We start from the raw sequence: 17,869 nt of genomic DNA on the forward strand, positions 1-17,869 counted from the left end.
ATAGTAATAAATATTATTCCTTTGGAATTGAGTTCAGGATTATTATAATCTTTGATTTATAAATAATTTACATGTAATTCCTTCTCTGTTTTCCTAAGTGATTTTTCTCCATTTTAACTAGAAAACAGAGTGGTTTCAATATCATTATAGATAATCAAATCAGAATAGGCAAAGAAAGACTTTTTTCTGAGTTTTAACATAAAAAATGAACTCACTTTGTTGAACAAAAACACTTTGTTGTTGCACAGTGTTCACAATGCAATCACTTAAGAGATCTTCCCATAACTCACTAGCTGTCTGCATACTTTCCTCATTGCCACCTTCATTTCTTGATTTCTTAGTGTGTAGATGACAGGATTCAGAAAAGGTGTGACAAGTGCATCAAATATAGCCAGGAACTTATCCAGGTGTGTGGAGGAAAATGGCTGTACATAGATGAATATCAAAGGACCAAAGAACAAGACCACCACAGTGATGTGAGCTGACAGTGTGGACAGAGCCTTGGAAGAACCAGCAGAAGAGTGCTTCTGAACAGTGAGAATGATGACAACATAGGAAATGATCAGTATGAAGAAGGAGCCCACAGAGATGAAACCACTGTTGGCTGTGACCATGAGTTCCAGTCGATAGGTGTCTGTGCAGGCAAGTCTGATGAACTGAGGGAGGTCACAGTAAAAGCTGTCCAACACATTAGGGCCACAGAAGGGCAACTTTACTACAAAAGCCAATTGAACCAGTGAGTGCGTGAGGCCAACCACCCAGGCAGCCACTAAAAAGAAGATGCACATTCTTGGTCTCATGATGGTCAGGTAGTGCAGAGGCTTACATATGGCCACATATCTGTCATAGGCCATGGCTATGAGGAGCACCACCTCCATACCACCAATGAGATGGATGAAGAAGATCTGGGTGATGCAGCCTCTAAAGGAGATGACTTTGCGCTTCCTGAAAAGGTCATAAATCATCTTTGGGGAAGTGACAGAAGAAACACCCAGGTCAATGAAGGAGAGGTTGGCCAACAGAAAGTACATGGGAGAGTGTAAGTGAGGCTCAGAAGCCACTGTGAACACAATGATGGAGTTTCCCGTCATGCTTGCCGCATAAAACATGGAGGAGAAAATAAAGAGGAGTAGTTGGATACCCCAGGAGTTGGTGAGTCCCAGGAACACAAACTCCGACACCACAGAGTGATTTGCTCCATCCATTGGCTTTGTTGGAGGTGCTGCCTGAAGAACAATAGGAGAAAATGCAAATTATGACAAGTATATTAATAGAACAGGAGGAGAGAGGTCAAAATCATGAAAACCTGCTTTTACTTTAACATTAAACTCAACCTGAAAGACGTAATTCGTTGGCCCTCAGACTAGGCCCCCGCAGAGAGACTGCCCTCCTCACACCCAGTATGCCCTGCCAGGCTCCCTGACCAAGGTTGCAAGCAGAGCTGCAGAATGTGAGGCAGACCCAGGAGAAAACCATTGATCTGGTGACAAAAGCCACAAAAGAGAATAAAGCCAACTATACCAGGAGGCACTCCAGCTCTACCAATATGCTGCAGAGGCTTCCTCCACACTATTAAGTCTGAGGTACACAGGGACAAGGCCAATAAGAGCTTCGAGCCAAGTGTGTGCAGTTGCCTAAACAGAGATACAGCAAGAAGCCAGTTAAAGAAATCAGAGTGAGGGCAAGGGCAGTGACAGTGACAATGAAGGGAATAATCCAAAGAAAAAGAAACTGCAAGAACAACTGAGGGCTGCTGTTGAGATGCAGAATCCCAATATAGGATGCGATGATATTGGTGGGCTGGAGGGGGCCAAGGAGGCTCTCAAAGAAGCTGTCATTTTGCCAATTAAATTCCCACACTCGTTCATAGGCAGCTGTACCCTTGGTGGGCAATACTGCTCTTTGGACCCCCTGGCACAGGGAAATCCTATGTGGCCAAGGCTGTGGCAACAGAAGCCAACAATTCTACCTTCTCTGTGTCCTCCTCAGATTTGATTTCTTAGTATTTGGGGGAGAGTGAGAAGCTAGTTGAGAATCTGTCTGAGCTGGCCAGCCAGCACAAGCCCCATTGTCTTCATCCATGAGGTGTATTCCCTCTGTGGGTCCCAGAATGATAATGAGAGCAAGATAACCCAAAGGATCAAAAGAGAGTTCTTGATCCAGGTGCAGGGGGTGGTGAATAACAATAATGGGACTCTGGTTCTTGGTGTCACAAATATCTCTGGGGTGTTGGATTCTGGTATTAGAAGAAGGTTTGAAACATACGTTTATATCATACTGCCAGAAGAAACTGCCCAGGCCCAAATGCTCCAATTGCATCTGGGGAAAGAATTCCCCACAACCTCACAGATACAAACATCCACATGCTGGCCTGGAAGACAGAATGCTACTCAGGTGCATCACCATCATTCAGAGGGGTTCCTTTATGCAGCCTGTCAGAAAAATGCAGTCAGCAACACACCTTAAAAAGGTTTGTGACCCTTCCCACACCAACCCTAGCATTGTGATTGATGACCTCCTGACTCCATGCTCTCCAGGGGACCCAAGGGCCATAGAGATGACTTGGATGGATGTCCCTGGTGAAAAACTCTTAGAGCCTGTGGTTTGCATGTTGAACACTGGTCTTTGGCCACCACCCAGCTCACAGTGAATGCAGATGACCTCCTGAAAGTGAAGAGATTCTCAGAGGACTTTGGATAGGAGAGTTAATAACTTCTTCATCAAGAGTGAAGGTGAAGGTGTGAGGTTGATTGGGGCCCATCTACAGTACTCCCTACACTGGTGGCCAGACAGGGTTCCAAGGCTCATCTTAAAGTCACTACAGTGTCTCCTCTGCCATCTGGCTGCCAGCCAGGGAGCAGGAAGAAAAGAGCTTCCACAGCTGCAAATGCTCCACTGTGGTCTGGTACACCATGGGTTCTTCCTACTTCTCTCTCCTGGATGCTAACCAATTCCATTCCCTGCCTCTCCAGGTTTTTATTTTTTAATTTTGTTCCCCTAAATTAATGCTTCTTTGATTTGTCTTGTTTATAAAGATAAAATCCCCTGGAAGTGTCAAGGAATGGGAGTAGCCCCCACCCGCTGTTCCTTTAATGCCCAAGTTTGGTTCCTTGAAAACAGACTGATGAAGAGTAAGAAAAGCCATCCCCGTGTTCCTAGGATTAGATCCAGAGCCCTGTGCCTTCTTGCAAGAAGAGGATATGGTTTCTGTGAGCACAAAGCTGTTTTTATCAGAAGAGAACACAGGCATATCTTCACTGCTGCCATCCCCCGCCCCCCCCAAGTGTAAGAACACTGAACCCAGCCACTGCCTTTAGTTCCTGTCCTGGAAATGGTCTAATAAATCCTTTTCACTTCTTGAAATAAAAAAAAAAACCTAAAGGCCAAAAAGTATATGAATAAATATTAAACATCAATAATTATCAGAGAAGTATAACACAATAATGAAAGAAATTAATAAGAAAAAATTGAAAATAGAACTATTACATAATCCACAATATCATTTGTAGATAAATATGCAAATGAAATGACATCAATATATCCCAAAAATATCTTCCCAAATTCATTGCAGCATTATTAACAATATCCAATATATGGAAACTACTTAACTGTCCATTGACAGCTGAGTGGACTTCACACACGTGCACACACACACACACACACACAATGTGACAATATGAATGAATCTAGAGGTTATTGTGCCAAGTGAAATTAAAGAGACATAGAAAGGCAAATACTGAAAGGTCTCATTTATATGTGGAAAATAAGTCATGGGTGGGTGAGGAGAGGGAATGGGAAGATATTGATCAAAAGGTAAATATTCAGTTAGGATGGTTAATTTCTGAAGATTTATTGTGCAGTATGGTGACTATGGTTAATAATAATACTGTACTTTGTCCTTGAAAATCCCTAAGAAAGTAGATCTTGAATGTTCTCACCACAAGTAAGTATATGAGGTGATGAATGTGTTAATTAGTTTGAACCAATAATTTCACTGCATATGTATATCAAAACATCACCCTGTATGCCATAAATATACATAACATTTTTCATTTTGGGTTGTCAAGAATGCAGGGGAAAGGCACACTAATACATTGCTGGTGGGACTGTGAATTGGTGCACCACTCTGGAAAGCAGTATGGAGATTGCTTAAAAAACTTGGAATGGAACCACCATTTGACCCAGCTACCCCACTCCTTGTATATATCCAAAGGAGTAAAATCAGCATACTACAGTGATGCAGCCACATCAATGTTTATAGCACTCAATTCACAACAGCTAAGCTATGAAGCCAACCTAGGAGCCCTTCAACAAATGAATGGATAAAGGAAATGTGGCATACATCCACAATGGAGTATTACTCAGCCATTAAGTAGAGTACCTTTACACCATTTGTCAGTAAATGAATGGATCCTGCTAAGTGAAATAAGCCGCAGTCCTAAAATATTTTTGCTGATATGTGGAAACTAATCCACAATAAGGGTAAAGAGGGGAAGAATAGATATTATTCAGTAGATTAGACAAAGGGGAATGAAGGGAAGGAAGGTAAAAGGAAAGGCAGTGGAATGAATCCCAAATAATTTTCCTATGTACCTATATGAATACACCATAGTGAATTCCACCATTGTGTACATACACACAAGAAGGGAGGCCTAATTAGAATAAGAAATATTCTATGCTTGTACAGTTATATAAAAATGAATTCTACTTTCATGTATAATTAAAAAAAAACAAAAAAGTGAAAATTTAAAAATTGTCATTTTTTATATCTTAATGAAACTAGAAGGGGAAAAAATCATTATTGTGCCTATAGATTTTTAAATTGTGACCAAACAGACAAATTGGTGGTTGTCATACAGAGTTCCATGCAGTATTGTCTCTGAATTTAATATCTTTCTGCTTTCTCCCAGAGTGGTTGCAGTGATGTTCCTCATGAGATAGAGGAAGCTGTGAGTCAAGCCAAATTCTTCTAATTTTTTCTTCAAAACACATAGCCTTATTCAGTCACATGAGACTACTCACCTTTTCTCAGCTAGTATACCTACCAAAACCACAAGATTATCCTGACAAATAAGCCCTTCCTTCCTACTACCCACCTCTGGAAAACACTATCTTCAAAGTTTATTAAACATTTACCATAGCTAGAAGATCTTGCTTTTTATATTATTAGCATTTGTTTTACATCTTTTTAAGTTAGTGAACTGCTTACAAGACTAGCTCACCAGTAAACTTCTTAAAGGGATAATGACCTATTCATGTTTAGATTCTCTGAAGCCATGAAAAAGTGGTTCACAGGAAGGTGCAGGTCCATGAACTGTCCATTACCAATTTGCACCACCCTAGCTATAGAGATGGTGAATAAATGTTTAGAAGCTTCATTTGATTACAGTGAATAACAAATGTCTGATTTTGCATTCTACTGAAGTATCAGCTTATGAAGCACTGGGGGAAAAAAATCTAAGATAACGTGAAAGTCATTGCCTGGGTGTACTTAGCACAGGATCTGAAAACTTCACCCTATGAAGGGCACTGTGATGTAGCAGACAGCATTTTTTTAAACCTCTATGAAAGTACTTACCACATTATATTGTAATTTTGATTTTATTTAGAGAAATAACATAACATAGTAGATAGAATATTGACTTTGGATTCTGAAAAATAAGATTTATTTCATGGTTCAACCACTGACAAGTTAATATTAGGCAGGGTATTAAACTTTTGAGCCTCAGTTTATCTATATATTGAACAAATTTAAAATATTGACATTTTGTTGTAGGGATGAATTAATTAAAGATCAGACTCATACATTCAGTATGTAGATATTCCATATGTAGTTTCCAGTAAATATTAACATTACTTTCTTTTCTTTCACTTGCCCTTATAGTGCTTCATGCATGGAATAAATGAATAAATAAAAAAGAAATGATTGTTAAGCAGATAGCATTAAAATTCCATATCTAAATATTAACTGTCTCATTCTCTCACAATGTGATCCTGCAATCTGTACACGTGGAAAAATGAGAATTCATACCCCATTTGAATCAAATGTATGATACGTCAAGTTCATTGTATTGTCTTGAGCAACTAAAAAAAAGGAAAAAAATAGATTATAACATTTATTCTTTCAGTAATCAACAGTAAACTTTTAAATGTAAATTAATTTTCTCTTAAAGAACATTGTATTTCTTTTGAGTTCTAACTACAAATGTAATCCATTGTTAAGTTCTCATACTTAACTAGATTACAATCCCCACAAAGTTAAAGACTGCATCTGTCTTCTCTACAATGTTTCCCAAAACTTAGAATCATAACAGGTACACAATAGGGACAAATAAATATTTGTTGAAAGATAGAAAAAGCTGTATTTGGTTTCTTTGAAAACACAAGAAAATGTATCTAATTATATAATTAAAGAAGATAGGCAACAAGACCATGCAGAGTTCTGAAGTGACAGAGAAAAATAGAAAATAAAGCATTATAAAAATGAGCAAGAATTACAGAAAAATTTTTTAAAAAGATTAAAAAGAAAATTCAAGAAGGACATTGAAAAGCTCACTTTAAGTCAGTTTCTAAGATATGGTCTATGCTGCTTTTTGGATATATTCTTCAGAAATTGTATGATTATAAACAAATTGCAGTTCTATATCTCCAGGATTCTCTTATGTACTATGGTTCTTAGAAGAGTTTCTTCATCAGCTATAAATCTACTTATCTTTGGATCTCTGATCCCATTAACTAGGTAAGAACCAAGAATTTTTTTAAAGGGCATTTAAAACAAAATGAAATATAACTATGGAATTTGAATATGCCAAATGAATGAAACTATATCCATCCAAATAGCAGGGAATATAAAAACTCACAAAGTTAGAGTCATTACAGTTTGAAAGTCACTTGACACAGAGTCAGGATTCAAATTTCAATCCAGAGAAAAAGTCATGCAAAGGTTTCTAGATGGAGATCCAAGAACATAACATTTATTCACAAAGAAGTCATTAATAGAGGGGGAAACACCTGAAGAAAAGAAGTTACAATTATCTTCCTTTATGGATTGCCTATACTTTGAAATAATTTTTCTGAAATGTATTAATTGCATTCACTTTTAACTAATTATATATCTGTGATGCAAAGGACAAGACCTCTTTATCCTGTGTTGTAATTAATCTCTTTCCCTGAACTATTTAGCATTTGGTAATCCTCCAAAACAGATTTCCAGACATTTAATCCGTATAGATAAAGGGGAAAATGAGTAATATGGTTTTAAATGGGACCTAAAGACATCTCTCAGATTTAAACAAGGTGCTTCATTTATGTATATTTCCTCCACCATCTAGAAATATTGCAAGTTCGTTGTTTTCCTCAGTTCAAACATCTATATTTTTCCTCTTCAAATTGCCACAAAATCATCTTTAAACCCAAGTAAAATCTACTCCCTTTGATTTAAGAACACCTCTACTTCTGTTTATTAATGTGGAAAATATTCGTGATTCTTTATCCTTTCCAAATGAGTGTTTACATACATGAATAAACAAAGTCATCCTATAGCTTTCAGTTTGCAAGAAAACAAACAATACCTTTTAGTCTTTGAATTTCTTTCTCACTCACAAAACCAGAAAAATTCCCATCTGTCAATATTCTTTAAACTTTTCCATTCTTCTTATAGTTCAGAGATAAAATTGAAAGAAAAGCCAGGCACCATGGCACACTCCTGTAATCTCAGCACCTCGAGGGGCTGAGGCAGGAGGATCATGAGTTCAAAGCCAACCTCAGCAATTTAGCGAGGCGCTAAGCAACTGAGCAAGACCCTGAATGTAAATGGAAATATTAGAAACGTCTGAGGATGTGGCTCAGTGATTAAGCACCCCTGTGTTCAATCCCCAGAAAAACAACAACAAAAAATTGATACAAAAACTAATTCTAAACCACAAAAGCAACCAAGAAAAATTAGCCTGGTAGTTTTAAGTTTTGTTTTGAAATTTTCGACATCACATTTCAAAATTACATGGCATTGGAAAATATTTATTCAGCTTTGGGTCTTTTTCTCCATGTCAAATTTTATATCTGTTTGGGTGTCTCTGAGACTCTTTTCCATAGGGCAAACATGAAAAGTACCTAGTAAATTTACTTCTAGCTGCAAAAGATAATCAGTTTATTCCCATCTCTTTTGAAAAATCAATGTAAAGAAAAATATTACCTTTGTTTTTGGTTGAGGGGGGGCTTTGTTGTTGTTTGTTTCGGTTTTCATTTGTCATCATGTGCTATTTTTTGCCTATTTATCAAGTAGTACAGGATGAGATCATTGAGGTAATCATGACTTATAACAGAAGAATTAATTGCAACCTATGTAGAATCCAAAATATTGAAAAATATCTTTAAAAACTTTCTAACATTTCCTAATATCTTTCACATTTACCTAGGTACAATGTGGTTAAGTTCTAGCTCAACATCAGTTAGCCTTTTCCAATATGTCCATGAATTTTTTCACAACTGTTCTCCTGTGCTATTCAGTTTGTTTCCTGGACAAGACTTCGCTTTAGGCTAGACTCACATCCTTTAGGATCTGACTCGAGTTCACAGCAATTCCTACAACAGAATCACGTCTCAAAGTAAAACTACACTTCCCATTGTTAAATTTGTTTCCATACATCCAATTTACCTGTATAAAAAGAACAGCATCTTCTGGGACTCAAATTTTCCTCTGCTGTCTAACATAAAGTGCTATATAATACCCTGCCATGGGAAGATAAGGAGTTATTTTATATACCAAAACAGGCAGTGACCAAGTGATACTGCAAAAACACAATAGCTAATGGTTCAGGGACTTTTTCCCTAGAGAAACTTTTTTCTTTTTTTGTTCAATGCAATCAAAGGATGTAAAAACTCATCATAAAATGCTAGAGTTAAAGAGAGAAACAAAAGTGGGAATTTTGGGCACTTTTTGCTACTTTGTTGTAAATATTGATAATTTCACACCACAATCAATCTCCAAAAATAGGAAAATATTATCTCAGAAAAAAATTACAATCAACTCCAAAAACCCCAATGTGCTAATTTTTTAATATAATTTAAGTAATAAAAGAATATTTATAGGGCTGGGGCTGGGGCTGGGGCTCAGCAGTAGAGCCCTCACCTCGCACATGTGAGACCCTGGGTTCGATCCTCAGCATCACATGAAAATAAATAAACAAAATAAAGATATTGTGCCCATGTATTACTAAAAAGATATATAAAAAAGAATATTTATAAATACTTCATTTTAATACAATAATATATTGTGTGATTAAGGATGTGCATGTTACTGTACAAAAGCTCATAATGAGATTTTTAGGCAAAAAATCAAGTTGATTGACTTTTGATTTTGTACCCTTGTATCAGTCAGGGCCCTGCGAGGATCAGAAATGCCATGCTCAAATTAGGTACAAGAGAAGAGCTTCATGAAGGCACAAAGTAGGACACAAAAGCATTGTCAGTGGAAATAGAAGGACAAATAAAAGTTACTCTTTTACTCTCTGCATCTATTGTTGTCCTTTGTCCTTGGGAAAAATAAGGTGGGACAAATAAAATGAAAGCAGAAGAAATCTCCCATCATGCAATAGTTATTATACAATTGCATAGTAATATAATATGTATGTTATATTATGTAGAACACCATGGAAGCTTGAGTCCACTGGACATGCAAGTTAATCTGTCCTTTCCCACAATCTCCAAAGCCTTTACTGCTCCAGAGCCACCTCAAAACTTGTAGTCTTATAATTTCCCAGTGGTATATATTGGTTACAAAATACAGTGAAATCTACAAATAATTGGGCCTCTTTCTCTGTCTTAGACATTACAAAGTGCAGAAACTTTAAAAGAGACATTCTGGCATGTGCCACATCAATTAGATATGTATGGAGCTGAAGAACCACACCAAGTGAAAGGAACAAAAAGAAAAAAATAACACAACCCAATCATATGAATGGACAATGTGTCTCTGAAGCAAAAAATTACTATAATTAAGGGATAACTTGGGTGGACTAATCAACAGTATTAGGAAAGGGAACTCACGGACTTGTTGATGCTATGGACAGGGAAGGAAGGGAGAAGAACTGTTATAGTGTGTGCATGTATGAATAAGTAGTAACAAGTCCCATGATTATGTACAAACATAATTACAGACATGTACCACTGAACCTGGCTCTTATACTGCTTTTTACTGATTTGGGTATGAAGGTCATGGGATCTCATAGAATAAATTAGGGGTATATTCCCTTTTGTCATCAGGAAGAGTTTGCATAGAACTAGAATTTCTTCAAAGTTTGATGGAACTACTTGATTTAGCACAACTACCAGAGCTTGGGGAAATATTCTAATTATTCAGTTTCTCAAATTTATAAGATTATTTTAGGCTTACTATTTTTTTCTTGAATAAATTTTGAGATATTTTACTGATTAAAGGAATTTTCTATCTCATATAAATTTTAAAATTCATCGGCATAAAAGTTTTTATAGCACTTTCTCTTTAAAAACTCTGCTTTATCAAGTAGATATATATTCCTTCCTTGATTGTGTGTGTGTGTGACTGTGTGTGTGTGTGTGTATTTTATCGGGGTATAAACTTTTATTTTCATTGATCAAGTTAACCAGAGAATTGCCTAGTAATCAGTCTTTTCAAAGATCCAACTTCTGACTTTGTTGGACTTCTCTATTTCACTATTTTTTCCCCAGTGGTTTAGATTTTACTCTCATCTGTCTTCTTTCTTTTATCTTATTTTGTTCTTTTTCTAGCTCCTCATCTTGGAAAGTTGGATAATTAAATTTTTGGTTTCCTATTTTCACATATGTGCATTCACCATTGAAGTAAAGGTAAGTTTTATACCCCACAAGGTCAAAGTATTTTTAAATAATCACATATACTTCATTGAAACACAAATTATTTAAGAAATTCTAAAATGTCCTTTTGGGCTGGGCATGGTAACACAGGCTTGTAATCCCAATGACTCAGGAAGCTGATGCCAAAGGATCACAACTTCAAGGCCAGCGTAGCAATTTAGCAAGACCCTGTGTCAAAATAAAAAATTAAAAGGGCTGTGGATATACCTTAGAGACTGAGTGCTTGCCTTACATATGTGAAGCCCTTGGTTTAATCCCTAGGGGACACACACACACACACACACACACACACACACACACACACTCTCTCTCTCTCTCTCTCTCTCTCTCACACACACACACACACACACACACGCAAATAAAAACACTTCAAATGTATAGGAATTAAAATTACATATCTCTTTTATAAATCTTTTGTTTGTTAATATAGTAGTCAAAGACTGAGGTCTACCTGAACCTGATTCTTTGAATATGTTAAGACTTACTTTATTCTTTTACCCTGTCATATTTTGTAACTGCTCCATATGTGTTTGAGAAAAATGTGTATTCTCTCATTGTTGAGTATACAAATTCTGTATATTTCAATTATATCGTGACTACTGTTCAGTCATTAATTTTGTCCATGATTATTCTACTTCATAACATTACTATTTTTGTCTGCTTGACTTACAAATGGTGTAAGAAATGTATTGAAGTTTTCTTTTATGTTGTATTCCATCCATGTTGTAAAAATGTCACCTTTGAGCAAGTTTTTCTTCATATGTTTTGAGATTATTATATGAATTACATATGAGTTTAGAATGTTCCTGGCAAATTGAACATTTTATCATGTAGTATACTCTCTTCTCCTAATGGCTTTTGATTTAACTTATTTATTGCCTGCTATGAATATAGCTATGCTAATTTTCTTTTTGATATATTATTTCTTTCAACTTTGTCTATCTTTGTTTTTAGGTATGTCCCTTGTTAACAGCATACAGATTGATTTGGGGGCAGAGAGTGGATGCTGATATTGAACCCAAGGGCACTTAACCATTCAGCCACATCACAAGCCCTTTTATTTTTTATTTTGAGACAGGGTCTCACTAAGTTACTTAGGGCCTCAACTAAGTTACTGAGGATGCCTTTGAACTTGCGATCCTTCTCAGCCTCTAGAGCCACTAGGATTACAGGCATGCACCACCAAGCATAGCATATATATAGATTTTTAAAGCCAATTTTAACATTATCTATAAATATGTAATGCCCAAACTTACTCATTGAAGATCTTATGACAGCTGCCCATTGGTAGAGGCTGCATCTATAAAGGATCAACCATTTTCATACAGGTATTGGTTATAAAATTATTCTAAACTATACCAGAAAAAAAACAAAGCAGATTTTTAATTCATTTTCATTTCAATTATACAATTTAATGAGTTGCAATGTGATAATTCATTACCTGTATATGTTGTCTAATGATCAGACCTGGGTTATTAACATTTCCGTCTCCTTCAATATTATGTTTTTAATTTAGATTAACACAAAATAAGTGTACATATTTATGAGGTATAATGGTATAATACTTCAATACCTATATAAAATAGGGTCTGATCAAATAATGGTAATTAACATTTTCATCTCCTTATCATTTTGCATTTGGAGACTTCAAACTCCTCTCTTCTGGTTATTCATAAAATATATAATAGGTTATAGTGAAATATAGTTACCCCATTGAGCTGTAGAACACTAGAGATTATTACTGCTAACTATGTTTTGTTATTATTTATCCAATGCTATCACTCCATTTCACCCTTTCTAGTCTCTAGAAACCCCTATTCTACATTCAAATCAAAATTTTTAGCACCTACATATGAAAGCAAACATGCAGTGTTTGTCTTTCTGTGTCAGACTTATTTCACTTAAGATAACATCCTCTAGTTCAATCCATTTTCTTGCAAATGACAGAATTTCATTCTTCTTTATGGTTGTGTATATAAATCAAATTTTCTTCATCTATTCATCCACTGATGAACATCTAGGCTGATTTCACACATTAGCTTTAGTAAATAGTACAGCAATAAACATGAGTGTTCAGGTATCTCTTTAACATGCTGATTTCATTTCCTTTAGATTTATACCCAGAAGTGGGATAGCTGGATCATATGGTAGATCCTTTTTAGTGTTTTGAAGAACCTCCATACAGTTCTGCACAGAGACTGTACTAATTTACATTCCAGCCAACACTGAGTAAGGGCTCCCTTTTCTCCACGTCCTCATCTGCATTTGTTCCTTTTTGTCTTTGTGATGATAGCCATTCTAACAGAGCCACATATTTTTCAAATGACTGTTAAGTATTGACTATGTGTTCTGCACAGTGAGCCACTGCTTTCTTACTGGTCAGGTTATGAGCATGTGTGGGATGGTCTTCCAGTTTATCAATGGTTGCTCTTTCTAAGTGTTAACATGAGGCAAAAATCCCTGAGGAAGTATGGCAATTACAGAATCAGAGGAAAGATCACAGGACTGTGAAAGAAAAGATTAAGACCCTTTATTAAATATGGTCAATGAAGGTGTACTGTATTTATTTGAAAATTGTATGACCTAACAATTCCTCTTTTACTCCAGTAATTAGCATGATAAGGTGCTAACATGAGGCAAAAATTCCTGAAATTCTCTGATGGAAAACTTCTTTAGTCTGAGGTTCTGGGTTTGGAGTCTTGTAAACTGCAAAGCATCTTCAAAATTGTCAATGTGGAAGATAGCTGTATGTTCTGTGGTTTCTCATTTCCCAAATCCTCATTGAAAACACTGTTTTTGTCATGAAATCTCTAGTTCTAGAATTGATACTCTTTCTCCTTCCAGTTCTGTTTCTCAAGTATTCTAAAGTGTTGAATTTCTCACCAGATACTTCTGTTGACATGTTTTGAAACAAAAATATTTCTGTCCGTCCAAACACAACTACATTTTGTGCCCTAAGTTCTTTTTTTTCCTTCTGTTATTTTGTCCTTTTTATTCCCTGAGTGAAAAACAGTGTGGACTCTGAGGTATAATTCCCAGGAAAATCCAATCAAGAGAGGACTAACTATTCCCCAGTCTCAGTGCTATCATTTGGTCACCAATAATCAAGGTTGCTAATTAAAATATCTTTTTTTTACTTGAGGAAAACAACGTAGGCTCTTTGTATTAGAAAAGTTTATGATCTGTCATAATGTGAAATTATCCTCCTCTAAATCTAGAGTTCTCCATGTAAAATGTATGTAAATCAAATGCTTCTCTATTTCTAGATGTTAAGCCAACCTGTCTTTGGAGAGTGGATCTACCTTCAACTATTGCTCAGTAATTATCTCCCTCCTTAATTTAACCCACAATTTAATTCTTATTTGGTAGATTTGTTTCACACGTGTTTTCCTCAGAAGGCATGGAGAATATCAAGATGACAACTATGCCTTTTGTTAATGATATTGGAAAGTTTGTTGTTGGTTGGTTGTTTTGTTTTATATTTTGAGAAGACAATACACTGGATCTTGAATGAAGGATAAAATTTCAACCAAAAAAAAAGCTGTTCCAGGAGGAGGAATCACCTTGATATTTTCATGTTTTCTATTCATTTTCTAGTTACCTCTCCTGCATTTCCTTTGAGTTTTTCATGGTAGATAAATTCTTAAATTATATTTTCAGTTTCTGTGTATTCTAAATTCATAATTTCTATTGTTTAGTTCTCAGCATCACTCAACTAATTTCTATTTTTCTTTTTAGGAATTATAGCTCTTGTATAAATAAAGTTTTTTAACTTCACCCAGATTTTTGAAAGAACTGATCTACCATCTCAGGAGAATAGATTAGGTTCTTTGGTCTCACTCAGGTAAGATAGAGTTCTGGTTCTCATGCCTGTCTTTGCAAACTGAATTGAACTTTTTATATTGGAGTGTGAAGAGTTTAGATTCATCTGGTTTTTTTTTCTTATTTTTTATGCAAACCAGGCAAAGCTGATAGTGAATATTAAGCCTCAGTTCTCAGAAGAAATTGCCATAGGAAGCTAGGATCGAACACAGGCAATGTTTCAGAAGTGGAGTGTTAATTTGATGGGCAATGGGGGCTAGATGAGAGACATGGCAACCCAGAATAGTCAGGAAACAGCACAGTTAGGAACATGCATAACAAATTTAAATATGATGAGAGTTGAACTTGCATAAGTCCAAGTACCTGCTTTGCGTTCCTCCCAACACTTCACATAGAAGTGGCTCAGCATGTGAATGTTTTAACTGAAAAGGATCTGGAAAGGTAGAAATCTACAGGAGACCATATCCGCGAGAAAATGACACAGTATGAGGTCTTTGGACAGCCATAGGAAGGTATGAAGGCAGAAAATAGCTAAATAGGAGTAGGTGGCCCTGTAAAGGGCGGGGGTAGAGGAGTTGGAGATGTATTGTAGATAACAAAAACCCACTTTGCTGCCTATGAGATTCTATCAAGTACTCCAATAGTAAAAGATACTTTCTCAGGAACCTTAAAACTATCTTTGACTTTAGGCTGTCAGTGACATAGAGTAGTATAATGAAAAACACCTGGAAACTGGAGTCAACTTGTTCTTGAATATTTTTCTTTAAAGGGAATACATATGCATATTAGAAAATTCATGAAAGTAGAAAGAAGCAATTGTAGAAGTACATATGGATGTTAGAAAAATTTTAAAGTAGTAGACAGCAACTGTTAAAATTTTTGACATTTCTCTCAGAAACTTTTTTTATTCACTTCCATTTTTTTTAATTGTAAGCATTGAGCTTGAATTTAACCCCTGGGTCAATCCTTGAGCCCTTATTTTCTAGTATGTGAAACTTGGACCTTTCCTCATTGGCTATTTTGCAATAAAAGATATGAAAGTTTTTTGGAGTCTATCAATGTTTAGGAACAAAGAAAATTAATGTTATAATTTTAATTTTTTTTATCCTGAAAGAAATGATTACTAAAAAAGATAAAAAAATAAAAAGCAGCATTTATGGTAGGACAGTTGTTGAAAATAATTGTCTTTATTGAAGTTATGAGGGAGAATAAGAACATTCTCAATTGAGATGAGTTCATACCTGCCAGGGCTAATCATCAGGACTAATGATATACTGAGATGCACTACCTTGATCTCCAGAAGATAAGGTACCACTACATTATAGAATCATTGTTTCCTAAACCAATATAAGAATTCACAGAAATACAAACTTCAGATTCAGGAAATTGATTATAATCGTAGAAGCCCTTATTAAAGTGTTTTAACAAATATTAATTAAGAAAATGAGGTGTAGATACTGAAGATGATCAGAGAACTATAACATGTTAAAAAGTGCTAAGAATGAAATGCTACTAATGGTAAAAATAATTTTTTTAATTTTGTATATGATAAGATTAGAGAACTGGAAATAGTTTTTTAAATAGATGGCTGTGTCAGTAACCAAGAGATTTAGTTGCTGACTCCTTTGGAATTACTTCATATTAGAAATTTTAATATCTGGTGTATAACAGTAGGATTTAGCAAGTTAAATGGTCCTAAAAAATCATCCTCAGTAAATTATGTCTGAAGGTGTGAAGTGGAGTGAAGAAAACCATTAATGAAACAGGCAACAGAATGCCAAAACAAGTTTTGTCAATCAGACTTCTGCATATATTTAGAATTAAATTGGACATTTAGTCCTAATTTGTCCTCTAACCTCCAGGCATTGATGATTTATGCCCTTCCCTGTGTTAATGACACTAGTTAGAATTTTTATTTGAAGAGGTGTCTTCTTTAATTCCAGCCTATAGAATTAGACATTACCATGGAGAAAGATGACAATCTGTGCACATCCCTCTATTTACAGTATTTCTCAGGAAGTAGGAAATAGTGAACAGTCAAAAATGATGCAGAGAGATCAGAAGGATGAAGATTATGCTATTTATATTTACTGATCCTCATAAGGCTGGTTTCAGTAACATGAAGGAGGCTATCAGACTGCCAGGAGTTAAGAAGGAGGTTATGGATGGGCAATGGAGCAGACAGTATTAAAGTTGAATAAATATTTATTAAAAATAGGAACATACAGGGACATAATTCTGGAAATATGGTATATAGCCAAATTAGAGCAGCACATTCTAGATTATGAAATTGCACATTTCAAAACAATGAGAACCAATAATCTTTTTGATGGTGCTAGTTTTATAATTAAAGTACTACTTAGGAAGAGTAAAAGAGTAATCTTATAGCCATATGCATGCTAAATGAGGAAAAGTAAACTTTCCTGAATTATAGAATTTCAGTAATCATTTGGGAAAGCAAATGAGAGATTTGAAAGTAGCAGAACAGATGAGACGCTTATAATAATACATCTGAAGGAAAGTGATGTAGGACAGTAGAGGTATGATTTAGTGTTGTTGTAGTCATATAAAACTTTACATGAATATGATTAATATACAAGCCCATAAGTGATAATGCTTAGTGCACTGTAGTAAATAAGACTATATTGTTTAAGAAAGAATTAGGGGGAAAATTGAGTACTCATGCAGATTCAATTAGCATTAATACATTAAGGATATGACTACACCCTTCCATATACATATTCCCTTCCTACAGTAGTAAAAAGATCAAAGAGAAAGCCCCCTAGGAGAAGAGAAGAAGGCAAGATTTTAAATAATGTTCTTATGAAGGATGAAAAGCCAGAACATGCCAAAAAGAGGAATTTGGGAACTAGAACTACCAGGAGAATTTAGTGAGACTGATTGACAATATAAATAGCATAATCTTCATCCTTCATTCTTCTGATCTCATGTATATAATGCATCATTATAGCTAACATCTATTGAGTTCTTGCTATATCAAATACTGTTTTGTTTTAGTGTTGTTATTGTGATTTTGTGGGGTTGGATTGGGTTGAATTTTCAGCATTGGAGATTGAACCCAGAGGTGCTCTACCTGAGTCACTTCTCCAGCTTTACTTCATTTTAAGACAGGGTCTTGCTAAGTTGCTGAGGATCTTAATAAATTGCTGAGGCTCGC

General features: G+C 35.5%; 1 protein-coding gene and 1 pseudogene across 1 annotated transcript; one reads left to right on the top strand and one right to left on the bottom strand.

The window, feature by feature from the left end:
- Positions 1-266: 266 nt before the first annotated feature.
- On the bottom strand, positions 267-1,205 carry LOC124104525 (olfactory receptor 4F21-like). Its single transcript, XM_046461516.1, has one exon. It carries the CDS (start codon positions 1,203-1,205, stop codon positions 267-269), a length of 939 nt encoding a protein of 312 aa, XP_046317472.1.
- A 93-nt stretch (positions 1,206-1,298) lies between these two features.
- LOC124104063 (vacuolar protein sorting-associated protein 4A-like) lies at positions 1,299-2,700 on the top strand (annotated as a pseudogene).
- The last annotated feature ends 15,169 nt before the right edge of the window (positions 2,701-17,869 follow it).

The sequence above is a fragment of the Marmota monax genome, unplaced genomic scaffold (assembly GCF_021218885.2).
Source record: "Marmota monax isolate L192 unplaced genomic scaffold, Marmota_monax_Labrador192_F-V1.1 WCK01_AAM20220418_F8-fsc00001, whole genome shotgun sequence".
In the NCBI taxonomy this organism is placed as follows: Eukaryota; Metazoa; Chordata; class Mammalia; order Rodentia; family Sciuridae; genus Marmota; species Marmota monax.